Here is a 24,675-nt window from a genome sequence, read left to right as displayed (position 1 = left end):
CAAATCTAAGATGCAAATGAAGAAACTTCTGGGCCGTAAACCTACAACGATCAGCCGTGAAACAGGGAAAGAAGAAGAGCACCAAAGACGAGCGTTTGAAACGAGGCGTGTTTTATTGTGTTGGTATTTGTGTGGGAGGCCGGGCGGCAGCGCATTTACAGCCCTTCTCCTCGCGCACAATCGCAGCCGGCTGAGAAAGATGCTCCGTGCGTTCTCTCATACTCCTCATCAGCAGTCAGCTGATGCCTTCTCTCGCTCGGATACAGGAAGTAATACTGCAGCGTCATGACGGGCAGACGCCGGCGCGCGCTGCGGTTGGAGCGCTGCTTCCATCACGCTCTCAGTCAGAGCGTTGAAGCTCAGAGTTAACCAGTAACCGCGTGCACTGACTCATCCGAGGAGATAAGGATGCAGGGAGGGAGAGAGGAGGGTGGAGGTTGAGGCGGCAGCGGGAGCCTATCCGTCGTCAGGTTACGCGGAGGGTGGCGGGCCACCAGCCAATCAGGGCGCAGCAAAGTTTACAGCGTCCGTGCGGGATGAGCAGCGGCTCGTCTGGTCTGACTGGATTCTCTGTCTCAGGCGCTCGCTTCTTTCTCGGGTTCTTCTTCTTCTTTTCTCACTTCCTGTTTTCTCCTCCACACCCTGTGGATCCTCTCTCTCTCTCTCGACCCGCTCCATCCCCGCCACACGAGCGCAGGTTGTGAAATAGTTCAACGAAACGCCCCGTTTCTTCGTTCAGAGGCCCGAGTGACACCCGAGGACATCGTCCCAAAGCAAACAGCAGCAGACCGAACGTGTTTCCAGCAGAGTAAACACGAGCGAACCTCCGGCGTTCAACGATAACAGCAAAGACGTGACACAGGATGCCGAACGGATACGTTAAAGGCTGAAAACGACACAACTGAGACATAAACCGCTAAAAACAAAAGATGACACAAAACAAACTCCAAGAGATAAATGTGAGGACAGACACATGAGGTCAGAAAGGTTTACGGGGACGCAGGAGCAGAGACGTGTCTCAGCAGAAGCTGCCTGACAATAGTCACGTTTCTACGTTAGCTTCACTTTTATTCAGTTTTTAGCTCGTTGAAACAGGAAGTGCCAACAGCAAATTCTGCTTAATTTTCCAAAACGTGCACAAAGGCTGACGGTGACTCTCGTCTAACTGCACTCTCACTCTTATCTAATCCTCCTTTTCTCGAGAACTGGTACAGGTTTCTGCCTCTCAGGTGTTTCCCCTCCTCTCTCGCCTCCCTCTGCACTTGTCCATGCCTGTCACCCGTCAGCAGAGCGGCATTCTTCAGCGCACGCATTCCTCGTCCCGCTCGGCGAGTTATTTTTACCATCAGAGTGTATTACAGGGCCCCGCTCTGCCGCTGGCCTGCTCGCACACAGTTAAAAGCATCATCACCAGGCTCCTCCTCGGGTGTTTGTGCGTTTGTCACGGCTCACATTCTGTTCCCAGTCAACCCAGTTACTCTGCGACGCGCTCTAACCAGAACACGCCGGTGCCGTGGCCTGATTGATCAGCTTTAACTTGATTATTTTCAATGCAGACTTGCTGAGTAATTGGAGGCAGTTTGTTACTTTTAGGAAAATCACATGATGCTGTTTGCAGACCCTGGATTGGTTAAGTTCTGCTAAAACATAAAACTGGAAGATGGATGGATGACTGTTGACGAATCAAAATCCAAGCAGTGCAAAGGCTTAATGCTAACCTGAAAATGAAGCTAATTTCACAATTTATATTTAGACTTTATTAAAAGAATCAGCGTCATCAACATGGCAATCTCCGAAGTTTACATGCTAGCTGTTAATGCTAACATAAAAAATGCTACTGTGGTGCACTGTATTTATATATTGCGAAAAGATCATATTTCCTCTTTTAGCGTGATGTAAAAGCTACGTGTCACTTCATTTTACGCTAATGACTAATTTTTACGTAAAGGTAAAAAGCAAATTTAAACATGCTAGCATGAGGTTCATGTGAAGTATCTCTGACACTGAGTACGAGATGCTAATGCTACTCTGTAGTCCTGTGCCTGTTTGGCTTTATAAAAATACTATCATTAATGTTGTTAATTCGTTACATCGCCTTTGTTTAACATAAATGCATCATCTGTTGCACTTTAACATGTTAGCACAGTAGCATGTAGTTTATTTATATCATGTATTTTATTTCAAAGATATTTTTTAAATTATTGTTATTATTAGTAATCATTAAAACAAAGATGTCACTTTGAGTTTGTCTATAAAACCACATTAACCTTTAGTTTATTAATCTTACTTATGATGCTAACAAGATAAAAACAGAAACTTTGGCTAGCATGGGTTAAAGTTAAATCATGTATAATCTAAGATCTCTTTAACTTAGCTTCCAGTGCACGTCACTACATTACAGTTTTATAGTTCAATGATGAAAACTGTCTGCTGTTAGCATGTAGCATGATGCTAGCATGTACAGTTAATGTGGGTGTTAATGAATCATTAGGAGCTTGTGTTTTGTTTTAAAAGGATACAAAGGCAAGTTTCAAAGTATGAAAGAGTTGTCTTAGAAGATTAGCTTCTGCCTTGATGCTAGCATCTCGCTCACATCAGGGCCTGTGTATCGTTTCATAGTCGTTATGTGCTTTATATTTATTAACCTAAAGTTTTGACCCTGCTGGTATTAACAGTGCTGGCAGCTCTGGTTTCCAGTTTTAAGCCGCGCGGAGCCATTTAGTGCTGCAAAGCTAGAAACAATGCAGCAGGCTGTGTCTGCAGCAGAACAAAGCTAAAGTGAGTTAGTGGGGCTAGCTCATTAGCTGCTGGCTTAGCGGGGGCTTTGTGTGGTGGTGGGGGAACACGGTGATAAATCCTAGTTTAGGTGGGAGCCGTGGCACCTCCCTGTATCAGCTTACACCTCCTTTATCTGCAACAATACTCAGCCCATTAACACTGACGACAGGCCCTCAGCAGCAGATAGAAAACCTGTTTGTGAAGCTCACGATGGCTTGATTTTAAAGTGAGCAGCTAGAGAAATGCTCGTTTTCTTTAATCCTTTCTGTCTGTTGCTTCTGTGTTGTGGAAGAAAAAATAGACATGCACACAAAAATGGGCCCGGGGTCGGACTTCCTACACGTGCAGCTCTCTCCGATTAACGTGAGATGACTTTTGCAGGATGCAGGATGTGCTAAAGGTGAATTCGGCTTTATTTTTCAAAGCCTTCACACAGGACAGCCTGTGAATAATCACATTTTTCACCTTTCCTTGGTTTCAAAACCATTCTTGGCTCGTTGCTGGCTCAGGAAGTCATCTGTTACAGACTTATTTTTCTAAAACTGAATAAATCCACACTCAGAATATCTCTGTTGTTCATTTTTTCGTGGTTTCAAGGTGATTCTTGGCTCACAGCACTGATGCTTTAACATTAACAAATATTTTTGGACATCTTGTACTGATATTTAGTTCTACATGTATTTAGCTCTCTGCATCCTCGCCTTCCTCGTCTTCCTGTAAACGCAGACTTCTCTCTGTCGGTGATGCGGGTGCAGACGTTTTCTATCCTCCCTCATCCTCCTCACCTCCAGTCTCAGCTGCCTCCTAATTGGTCTTACCAACCCTGTTAAGCTCTTAATCTCTCTCTCTCTGTCTCCTGCCCCCTTCCATCATCCCTCCATCCGTAAATACGTCCCTGAGCTGTGCAGCCTGTTGCATCCCTCTTATCCCTCCATCTTTCCTCCTTTCCAGCATATCTTTTGTCTTTTTTTTTGTCTCGCCCTCCCTTACCGTAGCCTCGCTTCGCCCTGTCTGACAGATTAGCGTCTTTGGGCGGCTCAGTTAAGCCTCTGTTTCCTTTGGGTTTCTTCTTCTGCACTTTTTTATTTCTGAAGCTGTAAATAAAAAATAAAATGTCCTGACAAACGTCACTGCTGCGGGCAGATATCAGCAGATAGCAGGTATCTTTCTGTTACCCATAATGCACCGGGCCACTCTGGGCCTTGATGGCGCCTCCACAGTTCAGTTTGTGTTTTGTGTTATCTGGCAGCCGTGATTGTATCAGCACATAATGCAGCACACTGACCTCTGTACTTGCTTTTTATTTGTAATGCTGGACCTGAGTGTGTGTGTGTGTGTGTGTGTGTGTGTGTGTGTGTGTGTGTGTGTGTGTGTGTGTGTGTGTATGTGCGTGCGTGCGTGCGTGCGTGTGTGTGTGTGTCAGAGGTGGTGCAATGACGAGTGTGACTCAGACTCTGAGCCCGCTCACCTCTGCGTCCCTGCAGCTCTGTGTGTTGTTTCTGCATCGTTTACTTTGTTTATGTGGACGCGAGCGTTTACAGTCTCGAAACAGTAAAACATGGCGCGTGTCCGTGGAAACGCTCGCTGTGGGCGGATACATTTTCACTGTTTAAATTGTTTGGGTGAAATCAGGGGGCTGTTTCTTCTTCCACAGGGGGCGCTCTCGAGCTCGGCCAGAATGTATATTCCACGATGTAAACCGCAGCAGTATGATCGAGGGAATAGATGTAGTTCTGTTTCTATTGTAGTGAAATCTGTGATTATCGTCACGGCAACAGGAGCCGTGTACGCTCAGTACAAAAGCCTAATAAAATGTGAGCATGCTAAGTGAGCACTCTGCTGTATTCCAGTATTTACGGTAAAACGTTAAACAGTGAAAACCTGATAAATGAAAACACTAATTACAGTAATGACACAGCCCACTGTGGGTGTGGATAAAGGCCTTCCTCAGGGTGGACACTTCAAATAAAACCAGTGTTTCTACAAACTGCAGCTTGTGAGCTGCTGCAGACGTAGTTTTACAGCTTTAAACAGAAAACGATCCAATGATAATAGAAGTGAATGCAGTTTAGCTGCACTGGTGAAAAGGGGAATATTTGTGTTATTGTGGAAACACATCGAGTCCACACGTTCACGCTGGTGCATCCAAACTTGGTGTTGGTTTTTTACAAGTTTGTCTGCCTGTTGTTGTTTCTGTATTTGTGTGTAAACGTGTGTTTGTGTTACTGATGGTCTCTCTGTGCTCTCCTCCCTGCAGTGTGAGCAGTGGTTGCAGACACACACACAACAAACCCCGCCCCCTCCCGCCCCGAGACAGATTCGAGCGAGCGTTGCTTTACGAAAAAGACGGGTAAATATGCTCCTCCCTCCTTTCTCATCTTCATCCCACCGCCACCTTCACCTCCTTCCTCCTGCTCCTCCTCATTGTTTCGCCATCTTTCATCCACCTGAAGTTAAACGCTCACCTGTAAACGCTTCCAGGCTCCGCCTCTTTGGTAGCTCTGGGAATGAACGTTTCTTCCTGTTTCTCGTGGCACAGTCCGCCATCTTTGTTTCAGTGGCTTCTGCTTCAGCTTGCATGGCGTTTGGCCGTCTCTGTCCCTGTCAGCGCTTTGCGTTTTCGCACTCAGACCTGATTCCAGATGTGTTTGCTCCTGGAAATGTTTCAGCGAGTTTTCCGGCTTTCCGAGGAGACGGAAGGTTGGACGTTTTCATAAACGCCTCTTCAGTCTTCTCTCTGTGTCCAGCCTGGTTTCACCACTTTATTATGAACCTACGAGCTCCTGAAGCTCCTTTAATGTCTGTGACAGTGATGATAACCAGGCTTTACAAACAAACATTAGAACCACAAATAAAACTCAATAAATAAACATCAAAGGAAACAAACTGAGTTGAAATTACATAATAAGATACTGTCAGTGTGATTGGTGTTTGGGCAGATAGCCCCGCCCTCCCTGAGCCTGGTTCTGCTGGAGGTTTTTTCCTCCCCACTGTCACACAGTGCTGCTCGTACGGGGTCATCACCTGGTTGTTGTTGTTGTTGTGAAGTGGCACAGAGAAAGTTTTAATTGAAGCATCAGTCAGAAAAGAATAAAAACATGGAAATGAAAGCGATTCGAGTACTTTAAAAACTATTATATTAAATAAATATATATAATTAAGCATGTCAGTTACATCTATGTTGTTTTGTTCTTTTAAAACATGTATGAAGGACATTAATTTACTTCAAGTCTAAAAGGGAATAAAAACAGAACATGGAAACAGTTTCTATGTTCTGATAATAAATTCTTACTAAAATGTGTTTTTATTTAATTAATGATGTTGTATTAATACACAAACATTTATTTTCCAATAACTATGAAAGTATTATTAGTACTTAAGAAAATAATCTTTTTTAACTAACATTTAAAGTTTAATTACCATAATATTACAGTTATTCTTTTTTAAAATTAAATCTTTGACAGCTTTCAAAGGTTTTGAAGCGTGACGATAATAATGACACAAAGTAAAACACTAAATATCACATTAGAAACAAATAAAAAAATTTTTTTTTTTTAAATTTGTTAAAGATCTTTATAGTGAAACATCAGAGGGTGAAGTGTTTGGTAGGAGGGGAAAGATGGGGCAGCGCACACACACACACACGGGAGGATGGATGTGTTGAGGAATCTGCTTCCTGATTGGCTGAGAGCTGCAGACATTTTCCACTGTGAGCGTGCTCGGTGGTTGGCTGAGACGCTCCCCTCCCCCGCTCTGCCTGCCGGCTGCGGTATGCTGTACAGTGGAGCCGACACACCGTCGATGCTATCTCAACACTTTATCACGCCGGGTCTAAACTCCACACACACACACACACACACACACACACACACACACACACACACACACACACACAGAGGAAGCAGTCAATGTGTAACCGAGCTGGAGGGCAGCGAGCAGGCAGAGAGGGGAGATGAGCAGAGGAAGAGGAGTTAGAAACAGTTTGTAAAAGGCCGACGGAGGAGGAGGTGGAGACTGATGGAGAACGTCTCTGAAAGGCTGTGGACATGCTGTCAGTGTTTAGGGATGTTTGACATGTTTTTAAATATAAACATGGTGTCCTGGGATGGCACCCCCTCTACTGATATCTGATTGGCCACCTCTGGTGCCACCCCAGATTTGCGCTGCCATGTCAGTGCAAGCATGGGCGTATATACGGGGGGGTCAGGGGGTCCACGTCACCTTTTTCTTCTCGAGACATCACTGCAGGTCCAACTATAAAACTGTAATGTAGTGACGTGCACTGGAAGCTGCTGTGTTTGTTACAGATACAAACTCATCAGAATGATAAAAGATAATCGGATTTAAAGACGTAAATATTAGTGTTCAGTCAAGTTTCAGTGTGGCAGCTACTTTGTTACAGCGCAGGTTTAAAATCATTTTCACCAGACGTCACTCTGCTTTGCTTTCAAACTCAGCTCTGGGTCCCCCCCCCCCCCCCCTTAGAAATCGGGGCGTGTGCCACCCCATCTAAAAACTCTTATATACGCCCCTGCTTCCATGACTCCTTTGAAATCCTCCCGTGATACAACCGTTCGCTGTGTGGCGATTACAAAAGGGGCCGCTCACATAAAGTGGGGCTGCATGTGGTGCCTGGGTGTAAAGAATAAGACCTCTGTGCTTTTGGGTTCAAGTCAACTCTTCAACAAACACGGCTTTTGTGCTTCGTTGAGGTGGGAAAGTTGCTGCCTTGACATTAAAAACTGGCGCCTGTTTATTTTGATGCTTTTAAATGTTGATATTAGCAGTAAGCAGCATGGAGGCGCTCGCTGATGTCCAATTTAGAACTTTTTTGCCAATTTTCTGGAAATTCTGTGAACACTTGAGCAATATTTTGAAATCAGTGTTTTTTGGGCTGAAGTTGTGTAGATCTGATGAAGCGTGGCTGTGCTCAGATCAAATAAACATCTGTCTACATCTGCACTGAAAGTCGGTCATGTTTTTAGAAAGAAGGCAACGCACGACATGCTTTTGTCCATGCAGCTCAGAGAAAGTCATCTCTGCCTTGGGATATTCAGCTTTTAGTTTCACAAGTGTGCGTTAACAAGTTTGGGCAGAGTTCTGCAGCGAGGAAACAGGAACGTCGGGATCGGCGGAGCGGTGGAGGATGGGTGATGGCAGCTGAGTGTTAGATGGAGGCTCGGGAGGGGAGGGGGGTCATCAAGAGCGAGCGAGAATGCCCATCAATCTCTCTCTTTGCGAGCGCACATGGGGAAGCAGCAAAACACTCTCTTGTGACTCCCGTGAGTGTGAACTTCCTGTTGTGGTCAACCAGCGCAGAAACAGAAAGAGATAAAGAGGCTCTGACTTTCTTTCAGTTTCTCCTACGAGTTTGGTGAATTCCCATGAATAGCACTTCTCTCCATCACTGTCACAAGGTTGGAAATCATCCCAGGATTTCCTGTCGGGAACCTGCCCAGTAGATTATGCATTAGATCATAAGGTTGTGAGTTTAGAAAAAAGGACATTTGCAGCATTACAGAGGCAGCCCTGACCGCTCCACGCTGCAGCCAGCGCCGTATTTCATCACAGCGTTGGTATTCTTAGATAATCAGCGCTAACGCTGCCGAGCATCCGGTGCTAATGTGCGCTGAAAATGAAGCAAACGCAGATGCACCAATGGCTGCAGTTCCTCTAATGTCCACTTGGGGCTAATTCAAGCGAACATTTTCAGCCTTTGTGGATCTTGCTTGCTATAAAAGGCGCAGCACAAGATATTTATTTTTAACTGTTAATCGTGCAAATATACAACACTGCAGTTCCAGAATAAGAATGTGTTGCTAGAAATAAGCGAAGTCGCTTCCGTTTAGATAAACAGTGTTGCAGTGCTGTTCTGAATGAGGCCGAGAGGGTGATGGATGAATAGATGGAGGGAGAGTGACAGTTTAGGGAGGTGTAATAAATAGCCAACATATGGTGACTGGTTCCTGTCCTCCCCCTCTCTCACTTCTCTATCTGCCCATGCATCCCTCCATCCCTCTGCTCACATCTCTCCTGCTAAACACAGACTGTTAGCTGACACCGACTCACAGATACAAAAACACAGTGGTATAAATACAAATGGAAAAGGTTAGAAAAAGGAGGAAGAGGAGAGAGCTGACCATGGCACAGTCTGCTTTCCTCTTGCCTTTGTGTCCATTAATTGATGCTAGATAAGGTTTCTAATGTTTGCTAACAGCAGTTTACAGTTGGGCCGTTTTGATTTACCTAGTGAATTCAGGAAAATGAACACAGACGAGGCTGCTCACACCAGCAGCTAACTCACTAGTACTGTTAGGCATATACAAACTACAAAAAGTACAAGTAAATGAATTCATATGTTGGTGGGGATTACTGTCTGAGATTAATAATTGCAGCTGCTAGGCTAATCCCATGAAACATAGCTAGTGTGAGAGAGGGAGATTATCTATGACTTAGACTTCATAAACTTGTGACAGGTATTTATCATAAAAGAAAGAAGCTGGTGAAGTAGCCTCTTATCATGCTAGATGATAACTTTAGTGCCAGAGCCTCTAAGGCAGGGGTGGGCAATCCCAGTCCTCGAGGGCCGGTGTCCTGCAGGTTTTAGATCTCACCTGGGTCAACACACCTGAATCACATGATGAGTTCGTTACGAGGCCTCTGGAGAACTTCAGGACATGTTGAGGGGCTAATTTAGCCATTTAAATCAGCTGTGTTGGTTCGAGGACACATCTAAAACCTGCAGGACACCGGCCCTCGTGGACTGAGATCGCACACCCCTGCTCTAAGGCATGCTAGCCAACATTAGCTGTTAACACAAGGTAAAAACTGGATTATATCAGAAGGTTAAAACATAAAGTTCATGCAGACTTATCTGTAGTAAAATGATAAAACTTGCATGTTTCTGCTTCCTAGTTTTCAAAGTGAATAAAGAAACAAGGACAGAGAGGATGCTCTTAATCCTCGTTTACATCCTTTACCTCTCTACCCCACACATCCATCCTGTGCTGTGTCCACCCTCTCTCTTTAATTACCGTCTGTCACTGGGTTACATCTTCACACAGTTGGTGCACAGCAGGAGGTTCATGACGTGAAATCACTGACGTTAGACTTAACTAATTCTGCTGGTTAAATACCTAAAATAGGGACAGAAATTAATATTACTCCATTGGTAAAAACTTTATGACATTCTTGCTTTCACAACAAATTTGAAAAGCACAGAAATGAACTGAAAGGGCTGTACCCTATCAGGGGTGCACTGCGTAGGTGTCATGTGACTGCACCTTTGAAGTTAAAAGAGTTGAAAGTGTGCCACTGCCACAGCGTCCTCCTAAGGTCAAAAGAGGGTGATGGTCCTTACAATGACAGATGTACGAGTACACACCCACACACACGTACAGATACATTCATGCTCAGTGGCTCCAGCACGGTGACCTTTTTCTGCTTTTGCATGGATGTGGAAGAATGTCAGGATGTCAGAGCTGTGTGTGTGTGTGTGTGTGTGTGTGTGTGTGTGTGTGTGTGACAGAGTGAGTCAGGAGGGAGTGTTAGTGTGTGAGAATGATGGCTGGGAACAGATGTAGTAACATCTCTCACACACACACACACACACACACACACACACACACACACACACACAGTGCTCAGACTTCGTGCTGCGTTCAGGGACCGTTCCTTTTAAACTGGTTTAAACATCGTCGTAGATGTTTGTAAAACTTTGGCGCAGACTCCTTTTTATTTACTATTTTTCTTTGCGACACGTGTTGCATTGACACTTGCACGTGTTGGCGCCGTCTCTCGGTTTGCAGCGTTCTGAGCAGCCGGGTTAGGACGGTTGATTTTGGGAGGGTTATCTTTCTCCATCCTTTTTTCCCAGCTTCCTCTGGCCTCTCCTCTCACAGCCATCTGTTGCCGTTCGTTTCTGCGGGCTGTAAAAAGTGCTGGCCGAGCACTCTGGCAGCCAATCACAGCGTCCGATTGCGTGTGTGTGTGCACGCGTGCACCTGCCGTGGCCATGTAAGAGCGTGTCATGCAGGAGCGGTGATACACTCAGAGGTCAGTGGAAACACGGCGCGCTCGCTGCCAGCTGTCAGCGCTCTCTCGCCGCGTTCCACTCGTCCTTTCTCTTTTCTTCTCCTTTTCTTCTTCTTTGGTTTTGCTTCATGTGCTGTTTTCATTTGCAGAGACGTGAAATCTGTGCAGTAAAGTCATCGCGCTCACGTTGTCAGATCTGTGTTAACGACCACATAAAGATGGTTGTTTTTTAAACTCCTTGTTAAGGTCGTCGTTAGATACCAGAGTAGTTGTTTTCCATTTGTTCCCACTCTGTTTTTTTACGAGGACAGGATAAAATGTGGAGAAGCTGCTGCGTTTAAAGCCTGTGAATGTTTGTGGAAATAACGGCACTGCCCTGCAGGTACATTACAATAACGGTTTAATGCTGTGGTGCAACTCGCTGTGCCAAAATCAGGAAGAGCGCCGCTGACGAGGATGTGATGTCAGCGTGACTCAACTGCTGGCCACAAACATGGCCACCGCGGGAGGGTAACCCTGAAGTGGCGCGACTCTGCGATGCGCCAACTAGTGTCGGGCTGATGGAGGCGTTTGACTGCAGCCTGGGCCTCCATTGGCTTTTTCATCATTTTTAGGAGTCGCTGCTTCTTTCACTTCCTTCTTTTTTGAACTAGGAATGTCCAACACACACACACGCACACACACACACGCACGCGCGCGCGCGCAGCCTCTTTCTGAGCTGCAGGAGGAAGTGGCCGGCTCTGGAGCGCTTCTTCCTCTGAGGGCAGACAGGAAACTGTAATTAGCTTTCGTCTTCTCCTCTCTGCAAAAAGCAGAAGTGCCCCTTCTCTCCTCCTCCTCCTCCGTCCCTCCATCTCTCCCTCATATGTCGCTCTGGCTGGTAGAAACAGGTGTGAGGGCTGCAAAGCCACGTTTGGCCCCCTCTGGTCCAGTGGGCGCTCGGCCAGAGCTGCTTTTGTTTGCTCATAGATGGAGCGTCTTCCTCTGCCGTCTCTCTTTGTGAAGCCTGTAAGTGTCAAAGTAAATCAGAAACTCAGGAACACAGCAGTGCTTAAAACCGTACATTTAACTGAATCCTTTCTCCAGACTGCTTCTTTTTAAAAGATCTTTCTCACGTTTGCTGTGCATGCACTTGTGCAGCACTTGTGCAGCACTCGCAGGGTTTGTGAAAGCTTTTCTTCAGTGAAACCAGAAACTCCAGCTGGATGTGTCAGCGCTGCTGAGCTCCCGTGCTATTCTAATCTCAGTCAGCCTTCACACACCACTCAAAATCCTCATGTCCCCAACTGACAGAGGAGTTTGTAACAATCAGCCGAGCCTTTGTTTACTGTGCTGCGGCGCTCGGGTCTGCACGCGCTCGCTGATGCATCGCAGCTTTAAACGCACACGTCTTTAAATGGACTTTGGTGGGACGGGTTACAGGATGGTTACTCTCTAATAGTGTGTGTTTGTATTGCAGCAGTCATGGAGAACTCCACAGAGGAGCGGCAGGAAGGGGGAGGAGCCAACACTGAGCTGACGGAGGAGGAGGAGAAAACGCACAAAACCCTCAAAGGTGCGCGCCAAACCCCGGTGAACATTGAATGGTTTTAGCTAACAGAGTAATAACAGTCAGCGATGCTGCTCTTCAGGAGCGATCAACGGAGTGATGGAAGGAGCAAAGGAGGTGGCGAGCGGAGGAGCGAAACTACAGAACGGAGACAAAGGTGGAGGAACCGTGGGAGGTGGAGGAGAAGACCTCTCCTCCATTAATGCCATGATGTCAGCAGTGATGTCAGCAACAGGGACCATTAACGGCGGAGACGGTGGGAGTGGAGCCCCTTCAGCCTCCTCCTCCGCCGGCCCCTCCCCCAGGTGATTACAGACAGTTTTCAGACTTGATTAAAAACTTTGAAAAGTTAAAAGTTTAGATGATGAGCTGAAGTCGATGTTTAGCTTCAAACCTGAATTCATTTCTGCACGTGTGAGTCAAACGGTGTCCACAGAGCTACATCTCCAGATTAACATCTGTGGGTGGAGGACGAAATGCTGCCAGACACGTCTGCAGGACAAGTCAACGGCATTGAATAAGATTTGGCCAAACGCAGCTGTTAAAGTTTCCTTCAGCATCGCTGCAATCCTGAGAGATTCGTCACAAACAGGAAGTGCTGATAGACAGCTCGGCTGCTTTCAACGGGACAAAATGTAAAGAAATTAACAGGATTTAAATGACAGCTCACAGAACAACAGGAGGTCATTTCAGCTGTAAGTGTAATTACTCGCATACGCTCCGGGCGGGATTAAAATCACTGAAGCACAGCAGGAAACATGACAACAGCCCCACCTCCTCTGGAGGAATAAACCCCATCAGGATGGAAACCAAACAGAACGAAGCCGCTTGCTTATTAAACTGATTCTGCACATAATTCACCAAATTCTTTCCTCTGGGACTCATTTTGTAAAGCAGGAACAAACCAAACACCTTCTTCAAAAGGAAGCTGTTGAGTCTGTTTTGTTTCTCTTGAAACTTTTTATTTATGTGTGAAATGTTTTGTCTTCTTCTCTGTTTGAAGCCCTTCACCGAGCAAGTCCCTCACGGCAGCCATGCGAGCCCCTCCCGGTCGCAACGCACGACGCAACCAGGTACGCGACACCTCGACCGCGCCGCTTTGGCCCGGCCTCCGCCTTTGCTGCCCACAGCAGGACGTGCAGCTTCTCCTCTTCCCTCCTTTTCATGTTTTTCTGCCTTGTCACTGTGGTTTGTTTCTCCTCTCCCATCACGCTCGCTGGCATTCCACGCCGCGTCAGAACTTCCTGTGGTTCAGCAGGAAAAGGAAAGCGCTGCCTCTGAGTGGAGGGTGTGTGTGTGTGTGTGTGTGTGTGTGTGTGTGTGTGTGTGTGTGTGTGTGTGTGCGCGCGCAGTAATTTGTAGAGATTGTTTTCTCAACGTTTCCTCCCAGAATGATGAGCAGACGAGGCCTGACTGTGAGGACATTTAGCCGTCTGCCTCGGGTCTTCACAATTTGATGCACCTTCAAAGAGGTCATCAAGGCCTTTTGTTTTAGGGCCGTCTGTCTGTGAATGAATCCTGATAACATGAGTCCCCCTAAATCATTATATTAGCACGGGTCCCCACGATGATAGAAAGACAGATTTGTGTGTGTGCAGCTCTGCAGCCGCTCGGTTGGTGTTGCAGCTGGATGTGAGGCATCGGCTGACATTAGGTCATCGGGTCAAACTTGGGCCACTTCAGCCCACATCTGGACACAGCTGTCAAGCCACAAACATGCTCCACGGGGTGAAGCCTGGTCCAGCCGGCGCCGTCATGTGACCCACGCGCTGTAATGTTTTGACTGTGGTGATCACTGTGATTTGGTTATTTCAGCCTGGTTTTTGTGGTAGCATGTTTTAAATATAACAGAAGAAGAAGAAACCAGTCAGGTGTGAGTCTAAGTGCTGCGCGGGTCATGTGACAGTTTGTAGCTTCATGATTGGATGACCTTTGATCTTTGTTTTCCTTTCCTTCAGGACACCAAAGACGACAGCTCATCTTATTGTTGTCCACTGTGTGACAAGAACTGTCAAACGCAGCACCAGCTGACCATGCACATTAGACAGGTAAACACACCCCGCTGTGACGTGATGCTAAAGAAATAACTGAAGATGTTCAGGAGAAACCTTCTGTGTGTCAAAGCTGCTGCCGCTCGATTTATGAGCAGGGTATAGATTAGAATTTTATTTTGAAAGGGCAGCCTCTGTTATGAACATATTTCAAAGCATTATTTTACTCAATAGCATTATGCTTTTCAAACAGGTAACTTTTGGGGCTTTTATCTTGAAAATTCAACATATTACAAAGCATTCTTTTCCTTAAAGTCAGGCTGATGTGTCCAAGCCCAAATAAGTAAAATCCAAATAATAACTTTTCAGAATAAAGTATGTCTGCTTCCCGTGTATTCCTAGATGTGTATTTTATTTTGAAAGGATAGCATGTTTAAGATCTTTGATGGCCTCACCAATATCCTGCCAACAGTCTGTTACCAGGTTACTGCAGGATTTTACTTCTACTTAAATCCAACACATGTCTAGTGACATTAGAAAATCAGGCTACTATACAGCCAGGAGGCTCTTATTTTGAAGGTGAGTTCAGCAGACGCAAAACAGCAGCTGCTATATAAATAAATGGTCACACGGTGTCTACATGTGCATTTTATTATTATTTTATTCTTTAGGACTTTAGTTTTTTACTGGGGTACCACTATTGTGTGATGAGACTCTTATTTTGAAGGGGCGCGTCCACACTGTCAAACATTATACACGTCTGCTCTGTGACCGCTCATAAAAACGAGGTAACTCTGAGCGTGCCTTACGTCCCGCAGCACAACGCCGACGCCGGAGCGACGGATCACTCCTGCAGCATCTGCGGGAAATGCCTGAGCTCGGCCTCGTCGCTCGACAGACACATGCTGGTCCACAGCGGCGAGCGGCCCTACAAATGCAACATCTGCGGCCAGACCTTCACCACCAACGGCAACATGCACAGGTGATCAGAGCGCACACACACACGTCCTGCTACCTGCCAGCCAATCGGAGACGAGCACCTCATTCGAGTTAACATGCAGAGGCAAACATCTGGATTACATCGACCTCATATATGCCCACATTTTAAGAGTTTAAAAAATCTATGTCAGTGTCACTGCTTAACACACACACACACACACACACACACACACACACACACACACACACACACACACCATACAAACTCTGGGGGAGGAAGTTGGAGTTTAACATGATCACCAGCCAACCGTCATGGGAGAACACCACCAAACTCCTAGTGTGTGTGTGTGTGTGTGTGGGGGAGAGGGGGCGGGGGTTACACAGGAAGTTGGAAGATGACTTTTAACAACCCAACCCCAATATAAACACACACACACACACACACGCAGGCTACAGTTAGGTTGTTTGGTCTGATGGTGAAGGCTGGACATCACTGATAAATAAATGACTGGGCGTAGGTCTGTGTGTGTGTGTGTGTGTGTGTGTGTGTGTGTGTGTGTGTGTGTGTGTGTGTGTTTGTTAGCCAGAGTCTGCATCAGAACAAACACCAAACCAGACGTTACAAGAGGAAGTGTAAAAGTGCAGATGCTAATATTTATAAGGTCGATGTGCATTTTATTTTGAAATGGAGTATTTCAGATACTTTTTTATTTTTTAATAATAATCGTCATTCGCACATTTTCCAAAGCATCCTTCCTGTTCTTCAGGCTTATATTTGTTGATTTATTTTTAGCTAGCCTCTAGCTGAGGCTATTTTTACCTGATTGGGCTTTTATTTTGAAACTTTACAAGAAAGAGAGAAGTCAGGGATGGCACGCTGCATTGAACATGTATTAGCTGATTTGTAATAATAATTTGTAATAACAATAACTAGACATGTTTTACATGGGAACACTGTTACTGCGTTTTATTTTGAAAAGCTGCGCCTTTAAAGCAGCCTAGTAAGTTTTTGTAAGTTTTTACAGACTTTACTTTGAAAAGAATCAACTTTTGTTCCATGTGAGCCGCGTTGTTTGGACTTTGAAGAGTAATTGGAGCTCTGCGCTGAGCCGTTAGCCGAGGCTCTGCGGTGCGTGCTGGAGGATTGTTGTTCAGCCTGTTGCTTTGAGCCTGACAGATGTCGGCCTGTCTCTGCGTCCTCGCTCTCAGCGATGGTATGAGGAGCTGTGGGCAGGAAGGAATGACTGTAGGCCGACAGAAGCTCTCAGATCTGCTGGGTGTCGCAGCCGTTTTTCCCTGTGTCATCATGTCTGCTTCAGTTTTGCTGGCTCTGCCTGTGCTCGCGTTGTTTTTGAGCTGCTCTGAGTTTTAAAGCAGCAGAAATGTCTTTAAGCGCCTGAGCTGAGGCGGAGGAGCGCGTGTCTGCAGACAGGCAGCAGTTGGATGAAAGAGCTTTGTTGTAGCATAAAGCTGCAGTCATGTGTGAGTGTTTACGGGCGCAGACTTTGTTCTTGTTTGAGTGTTTTTGTTTTGAACTAATGCGATGAGAGGAATCAGCTGTCGCTCCAGTTTTTCCATCACCGCTCACACTCGATGTTTCCTGAAGTCTAACAGAAGACAAAAACACGTGCTCCCTTCAGGCACGCGGGGTTTTCTATGACTCACAAAATCCACCTTTACGGAAACTCGACGGGCCGGTTTGTCGAGTCTCCGAGCCCGGGAAAGCGAGCACAAAGAGCAGCGCGGAGAGATGGATGAGGCGCTGATTTACAATGCAAACTGAGCGGAGGAGGAGGAGGAGGAGGAGCGGAGCATCCTCTCAGAGATTTTCCTGCTTCACACGAGCAGAGAGGAGGAAACAGAGTCCATTTTGTCTCTGAAGCTGCTTCACTCCAGTTTGTAGGGAGACGACCTGAGGAGGAGGAGTTTGCTCTCTTCCTATTTACTTTCCTGTTTCCTCCTTCCTCGTTTTCAGGTTTCCTCTGTTTCTGTTTTCTTTCTTGTTTTTGCTCTTTTTTTTCCTTGTTTCATTTCCTTATCTCCTTTTCTGTTTCCTAGCTTTTCTCCTTGATTCCTTGTTATCACCTCTTCTTCCCTTCCTTGTTTGCTCCCGTTGCTCCTCCCCCGGTGCTTCTTTCATTACTTGTTTCCTCTCCTTCTCTCCTTGTTCTGTTTCTGGTGTGTGTGTTGATATGTGGACTTCAGCAGCTGTTTGCAACACACACACACACACACACACACACACACACACACACACACACACACACACACACACTGGGTGATAAGGATTGTGTGTCAGCTGACTGGGCAGGTTTCCTGCGCTCTGATTGGCCGGCTGCAGGGCCACAGTGCGGTTTGAGCAGACTTTGCTCTCTGGTTGGCCGCCTCCTCTCTCCTCTCCTCTGATAGGTTAATGAGCAGCTTCCTGTCAGCTGCTCTCAGATCTGCTGACTGAGTGTGAGGACCTCTTATGGGCGTCCAGCTCGCTGCCTGACACCTATTTATAGATGCGGGCTCCTCAGCCCCACACCTGCCTGTGTGTCCTAAACACTCATTACCTCACAGCACCTCCTCGTCTCCTCCTGATGTCACCTCCTTTCGTCTCCTTTCCTTCCTAAAGATTTTTTCTGCTGTTTCTTCCTTTTTTTTCTGCTTTATTTCCTTTTCCTTATTTCCTCTCATCTGTCCTTACTTCCTTTCCTGCTCACATTTCCTTTCCTCTCCTCCTTACCTCTTCACTGCTGTATCTTGTGACCTTGATGACCTTTACAAACGCACGCACACTTTCACGCACTGTCTCGCTGGCTGCTGTAGCTCCGCCCCCTCCTGTATCCCCACACACTCCCAGACCACTGACTGGTATCAGCTCTCGTCAGGCTTTCCCAGAATTCCCGGCGTTCCTCGTTAAATTAACGATGACTCCGCAGGTCTTTTGATGGCATGCAGGTAAACGCCACCTACCTTCGTTTCTTGTTTCAGACACATGAAGATTCACGAGAAGGACCCAGCCAGCGGCCTGCTCCCCATCAGCCCCCCCTCTCCCACCAAACGCCGCCGTCCATCCGTGAAGAGGAGGCAGGGCCTCGAGGAGGAGAACGGAGAGGAGCCGCCCCACAAGAAGGTAAAAACACCAACGGGAGCGTCGGCCATCAGGAAGGGGTGGGGTTTGTTCGGTTAAGGGAGATAACAAGTTGTTGTGTGTCGAGGTGGCGGAGGACGCGACGGCAGACGAGGCAGTGGCGGGCCGCGGCTCGGAGGAGGAGCTTCTGCCCTGTCCCATTTGCTTCAAAACCTGCAGCTCCAGACTGGATCTGGACGCGCACATGGACACCCACCCTGACACCGCCCTCAGGTACCGCCTTAACCCCTCCATCTTTCTTCTTCACCTTTCCTCTGCTCGTTTCCTCTCCTTCCCCTCTCTTCCTACTTCCTTTTCTTGTCTCCTCTTTTAAAATGGTTTTGCCCTTCTGGCTTCTCTCCTTGATTCCTCCCCTTTTGTCCTATCCTCATTTCCTTTCATCGAGTACATTTACTTGGTTACTTTTTAACTTTACTCTCAGACACTCTGTACTTATCCGACCTTTCAAATTAAGAGTTTGTTCATGAATCTGGACGATGGTCGGCTGGGAGAGGGGACGAGGGAGGCAGAGAAACACTGGGGAAAAGAGAGAGAGAAGTGAAAAAGGAGGATGTACCAGGAACATCTGTCACTATGGCAACACAACAGCGACAAAGTTTAACATGGAGGAAAAGAAGAAAGAGAAAATTAGGAATCAATGTAAAGAAATAAAGCAAGGTGAAGGACACGAGGAGACAAGAAAGAGATGAAAAAAGGATGAAAAGCAAAGTAAAGAAGAAGAAACATCCAAGAGTGGCACTAAAAGACAGGGAAGGACGCAGTGAAGGAAGGAAGGAAAGCTGATGAGGAACTATGGGAAAAGGCAGAACTGAAGTAGGAAATGGGGAAAACTATAAAATACTAATAAAGTTCAAAAGAGGAAGAAAGAACAGGACGTAAGGATGGACAGACAGATAGGTAGGAAAGGAGACAAGGAAAAGAGAAGGAAGGATACAAAGAAATATAAAAGCAGGACATGAAGAGAAGAAAAAGAAGAATAAAGGAAGGAAAGGAAAGAAAGGAGCAGAGAAGGAAAGGAGGATGGATATGAGACAGAAAGAAAGGTTAAAGGAAGGATGGAGAGCTGTAAGGAAACAAGAAAGGAAGCACAGAATGTTTGTGATGAGGGAGAGGAGGAGGCGAGCGGGCAGCGCTGAGCTTGTTATGGAGGAAGGAGAATATTTAGCTGTAAATCCTCCCTAATCAGCCGGTAAGAGGATCGAGTACCCTGCAGGGATGGAGGAGGATGGAGCGTAATTCACCTCACCCAGGATGATGGGTGGATGTTCGGTCACATTAAAACCAGACGAAGACAAAAAGGTGGTGTTTAGGTGTTGAAGTGCGTGAGGGAATGTGAAACCTCCGAGACGACGAGCAGCCGTCACATCACCGCCTCGGCTGCAGGTCGGTGATTACAGACTGTGTCTGTGACAAAGGCGTGGCCTCCTGCATCATGTTCAGGAGTAACAACACGGTTTGTCTGTATTAGTTTAACATCAGTTTGTAGCTGCAGTAGTGCCGCCGCCCACTTGGGGGTCTGCACCCCTCGATTTGGGAGTCACTGCTGTCAGGTCGAACGCTCAGGCCGCTCTCAGCCTCGTCTCAGGCATGCTCACACAGCACGCGAGCAGTGGCAGCTGCCCCTCAGCAGGCTTCCTCAAGCTGACCAATCAGATGAAAGTGAGCTTGTAGAGGCACAAGCGCAGACACAGGAGGCACCGTGTTGCTCCAGCTTCCTGTTTCAGGCCATGGTTTTGGTCTCTTTGTTCGATCGATCGATGAAGAAACGACTAACCATCTAAAGTTTCTAAAAAAGGAGGTTTGTCACAACACGAAGCGAGACGCAGTCTGTAGTTCGTAAACATGATTCGTGCTTGTTGAACGCCGTCACCTCAGCACTGCAATGTTTTCATGTAATAAAAACATAAAGACCTCTAAAGACTTTTTACGTGATTACTTTGAAGGGTCAGGAAACACTGGAGTTGTTTTGCTTAAAACTAAAACGATGACAGTCAGCAGCACAGTGATCGATGTTTCACCAGTGGGCTGATTGTTACACAGACGCTCGGATGGATGAGGGCGGAGGTGCAGGTCTGACTGATGGAGTTCAACAAGTGCTGCTCCACATATGGTGCAGACCCCCACCATCCTCTGACAGCGTAACTGAGGGGATTACACACACACACACACACACACACACACGATGTGATAAGAGTGTGTGACTGCGGCAGACACTGGGCAGCTGTCCTCTCAGCGCTTAACGAGAGCCGGACCAACACCGGGTTATCACACACACACAGACACACACACACACACACACTTGTCTTCCTGCACGTGTGTGTCTTTAACCCGCTGAATAACCAGCGGTGTGATTTCCACGTATCAAGCTGTGTCTGTAGTCCTCCGTGAAAAGGTGACGGACGAGCACGAATCAGCTCAAAGATCACATCCTCTCTGCTGGCTTCAAAGTTTCACACAAACTTTAGCACGAGCTTCGTGAGTGAGCGCCTTCAAACTGGAAAAACAAGAGTCAGGAAGGCACGAAATGATGTCATCACCTCCTCTTTGTCAGCCTGCTGGTCCCCACAAACAAAAAGGAGAGATGTTGCCTCCTGGTGGCGGGAGTTCAGAGGTTTTTCAAAATGCAAAAATGAAGGACAATGAAAACATTTTTTCCTTCTTCTGGGCAAACATCGAGGACTTCTCCTCTCCATCTTCTTAAAACAAACAAACTCACTATTTAAACCCTCCGAGCGGATGACTAACAGGATATTTCCAGTCGTTAGTCAATCTGATGATTGTTTGAAGTTCACAGAGAAAAACCAGATTCCTGCTAACATGTGTGGGAGGAGCTTTCTTGTTTTTCAGTGACCAAATATTTTGGATTATTTGACGTTTTTTCTGATTCAAGTCTGTCTTGAATTATTGCCTCACATTCAGGCAGCATTTTCTTCTGTGTTTGTGTTTGCAGGTGTGATCTCTGCTGCCTTTCTTTCCGAACCCACCGTGGTTTGCTGCGTCACAATGCGGGGGTTCATAAGCTCCTCCCCCAGGACCCCAGCGGCCGCCCTTTCATCCAGAGCAACCCCTCTATCCCCACCGGCTTCAATGACTTGGCCTTCATTGACTTCTCCTGCAAGAAGTTTCCTCACATTGCACAGGTGTTCATCCGTCACCGTGTTCCCGTGGATCGCTTCCTGGATCGAAATGTCGGGATTCAGAGTTTTAACGCCGTTTTTCTTCCCGTCCAGGTCTGGTGTGAGACGAATCTCAGACGATGCATCAGTAAGTTCCACCGGTTCGTCTGTGAGTCCTGCGACAAGGCGTTCCCCCTTCGCTCAGCCCTGGACCTCCATAAAACCAACTCTCACCCCGACAAACGCGCCACCACCAGCGCGGAGGATACCGCAGAGAAGGCGAAGGAGGAAGGAGAAGGTTCTGCAGAGAACGAGGTTGAGAACGACCAGCAGGACGCAGACCAAGAAGCCCTGCCTGCAGAGCAGTCCAACTTCCTGGAAGGGCTGGGTCTTCAGCACGTTTCTAAGGTATGTTTGGAAGTAAAAACATGGCACACACGTGGACCTTTCAAATTAAAAGCACAAACTGAAATAAGCATACTTCAGTGCCAAAGAACAAAATGCAGACAGATCAGGATTGGTGACAGGATGTGATGGGATTTAGAACAGGAGTCCAAATGCTGGCGGTGGCTTGAATAGAGCTCTGGATGAGGTGGGTCTCACAAAAGAGTCTTAAAGGGAGAAAAACAGAGAGCAGAACCACGCCAAGCAGAGGCTGATGGGAGAAGAGGATTGGACGAGAGTGATGATGTCAGCGTTGAGATTAATAGCGTGGGAAAGCAGGGCCATGACTTCCTGGCTGAACTTGTGCGTCAACTTTACGAATGTTAACCCAACTAGTACAAAAGTTTTTACAAAGAAGTTTTTGTTTTTTTGTTCTGCGGTCTTTAAAAGACTGATTTTTAAAAAAGTGTGCGTGTGATCTTTTAACCCAGCACATGTTTCCTCTCTGTGTCCCTCAGGTGAACGCTGGTCCCACGGATGACGAGATCCATCAGGCCCACCTGGACAGCATCAAGGTGATACACGTGGAGCCTCCGTCCTCCAGCCTCCCCCAGGAGCCGGCTTCAGGCTACCTGTCTGGAGGTCTGGGATTGACTCTGGGGCTCAGCGTGAGCGGTCTGACGGCCCTCAGCATCCCCCTGCTGGAGGCCCCGGGCTCGGCCTTGCAGGGCCTCTCCCAGAGAGACGCCTTCAGCCTGCTGTCCCTGCAGCCCTTCCCCACCGGCTTCCTCCTGCAACCTGACGGGACCGCAACCGCAGCCAGCGCCGCTTCGTCAGGCGTCAAGCCCGGAGAGGCAGGCGGTACTGGGATTATGGAGCTGGCAGATATCCAGCAGATCCTGAAAGTGGCGACTACCACACCAAATCAGATAGGACTCCCACCTCTGGCCAAAGCTCCAGGATTCAGCGGTGCTAACGGTGGGTGCTGGCTGGAGCCGGTTTATTACTCAAGCCTCTGAAAGTAGATTTATCCCGACGCTCACCGACTGTTTCTCCTCCTGCAGGTCAAGTTCAGGGTCAGAAGGCGATGCCGCCACTGAAACCCAAACCTCCCATCAGCCCTCGCTCCAGCCTCACAACGACGACTCCTCCGCCGCTGCAGAGCTCCCAGCAGGCCTCACTGGGCTGCATCAGCCCCAGCCTGCCACCTCCCACGCCTTCGCTCTTCAAAACGCCCTCCTCGTCCTCAGCCGGGAACGGCGGGCAGATGGACGCGGAGTGCATGAATGAGGCCCACACCCCCCTGTCTGACTCGCCGCCTGCTGCTACTACAGCTGTACACGAGGAGGTGGGACTTAGCGGAAGAAAGCCAGGAACCAAAGGCGGCAACAACTCGGGCTCGTTCCCGTGCCGTTTCTGCGACCAGGTGTTCGCTTTCTCCGGCGTGCTGCAGGCACACATGCGCTTCCACCTCGGCATCCTGCCCCACCAGTGCAACATCTGCGACTATGTAGCTCCTGATAAAGCCACGCTCATCCGTCACCTGCGCACGCACAGCGGAGAGCGCCCCTACGTCTGCCGCGTCTGCCATTATCCGTTCACTGTCAAGGCCAACTGCGAGCGCCACCTCAGGAAGAAGCACGCCAAGACCTCGAGGAAGGACATCGAGAAAAACATCAAGTACGTCACCTCGACAACCACGGCGAACATCGCAGCCGCCATCACCACTACAGGCACCACCTCCACCCAGGACGCAGAGACGGGCTGCACCGGAGCCGAGACCTTGTGCCGGTTCTGCGGCGAGGACCTGAAAACGTACCGGGCGCTGCAGATCCACCTGCGCACGCACAACGGCTGCCAGAGGAAACCGTTCGAGTGCCGACGTTGCGGCGCTGCCTTCCTAGCCAAACGCAACTGCATCCACCACCTGCTGAAGCAGCACCCTGAGGTGCAAGAGCGCGAGATCGAGGAGCACATCGCCACCCTGCTGCCCGCCACCGCCCTCGCCACTGCCCGCACCACACCGTTGGCGCTGAACGGCATCAGCCAGCCTCCGATCCCGGTCGTGAAGGTGGAGGAACTGGCGAACGTCACGTATCCTGCAGAACTGGACCAGCCGCTCGACTTCTCCGCCAAGGGCCGCGGCGCTGGCGCTGGCAGCCAGACGGGGTCACCTGGGGTCAAACTGGAGAGCGTCGCCCCCCCCTTCGACTGCGCCGACCTGGACCAGCCTATCGACCTGTCCATCCCCAGCAAGAGACAGCGAAGGGAGGCGGCGAGCGGCGGCGAGCTGAGGGAGATAAAGACGGAGCAGAGCGGCAGCAGCATCGTCGAGCAGCAGCAGCAGCAGCAGGCTTTGTCCAAGGACGAGAAGATGGCGAGCGGCCCCTCCCCGCTTCACCCCCACCCCCAGCTCGGCTGCTACCAGCTGCCCCCGGGCTCCACTTCCTCCCCCACCTCTCTCCCCAACGCGGCGCGAGCCCAGCGCCTCAAACCACTGCTCCCCAAACCCGCCACCTCTTCACCCTCCGGCACCCTCAAAGAGCTGCCGCCGCTGGCCTCCATCGCTCAGATCATCAGCTCTGTGTCCGCCGCCCCAGACCTGCTGAAGCGCGACGCTGCCGGCGTCGCTTCCTCTCAGGCCGATTCCGCCACAGACGCCCCCGCAGCCTCGGCCGGCCTGGAGGGACAGAGCGACGACGCCTCCGACGGACCCTCCAGGTTTGTGGGCGCCATTTCAAATAA

At 48.3% G+C, this 24,675-nt stretch overlaps 1 protein-coding gene across 3 annotated transcripts in view; it reads left to right on the top strand.

Moving 5' to 3' along the window:
• The window catches only part of rreb1a (ras responsive element binding protein 1a), a 53,650-nt gene that overhangs the window by 19,407 nt on the left and 9,568 nt on the right, over positions 1-24,675 (top strand). For 2 of the 3 annotated variants that reach the window (XM_085417605.1, XM_085417606.1), the window contains exons 2-13: positions 5,036-5,128; positions 12,272-12,367; positions 12,444-12,666; positions 13,365-13,434; positions 14,320-14,409; positions 15,171-15,334; positions 18,271-18,412; positions 18,498-18,643; positions 21,381-21,570; positions 21,661-21,954; positions 22,449-22,908; positions 22,995-24,651. In XM_085417605.1, the coding sequence (XP_085273731.1) occupies positions 12,277-12,367; positions 12,444-12,666; positions 13,365-13,434; positions 14,320-14,409; positions 15,171-15,334; positions 18,271-18,412; positions 18,498-18,643; positions 21,381-21,570; positions 21,661-21,954; positions 22,449-22,908; positions 22,995-24,651 (3,527 nt within the window). In that variant the 5' untranslated portion in view covers positions 5,036-5,128; positions 12,272-12,276. The remainder of the gene's footprint in view (positions 1-5,035; positions 5,129-12,271; positions 12,368-12,443; positions 12,667-13,364; positions 13,435-14,319; positions 14,410-15,170; positions 15,335-18,270; positions 18,413-18,497; positions 18,644-21,380; positions 21,571-21,660; positions 21,955-22,448; positions 22,909-22,994; positions 24,652-24,675) is intronic. The other variant, XM_085417604.1, reaches the window with a different exon arrangement.

The sequence above is a fragment of the Rhamphochromis longiceps genome, linkage group LG9 (genome assembly GCF_057381845.1).
Source record: "Rhamphochromis longiceps isolate RC_006_pf linkage group LG9, R_longiceps_female_GT1.1, whole genome shotgun sequence".
Taxonomy (NCBI): domain Eukaryota; kingdom Metazoa; phylum Chordata; class Actinopteri; order Cichliformes; family Cichlidae; genus Rhamphochromis; species Rhamphochromis longiceps.
This window is presented reverse-complemented; position numbering and strand designations above follow the sequence as displayed.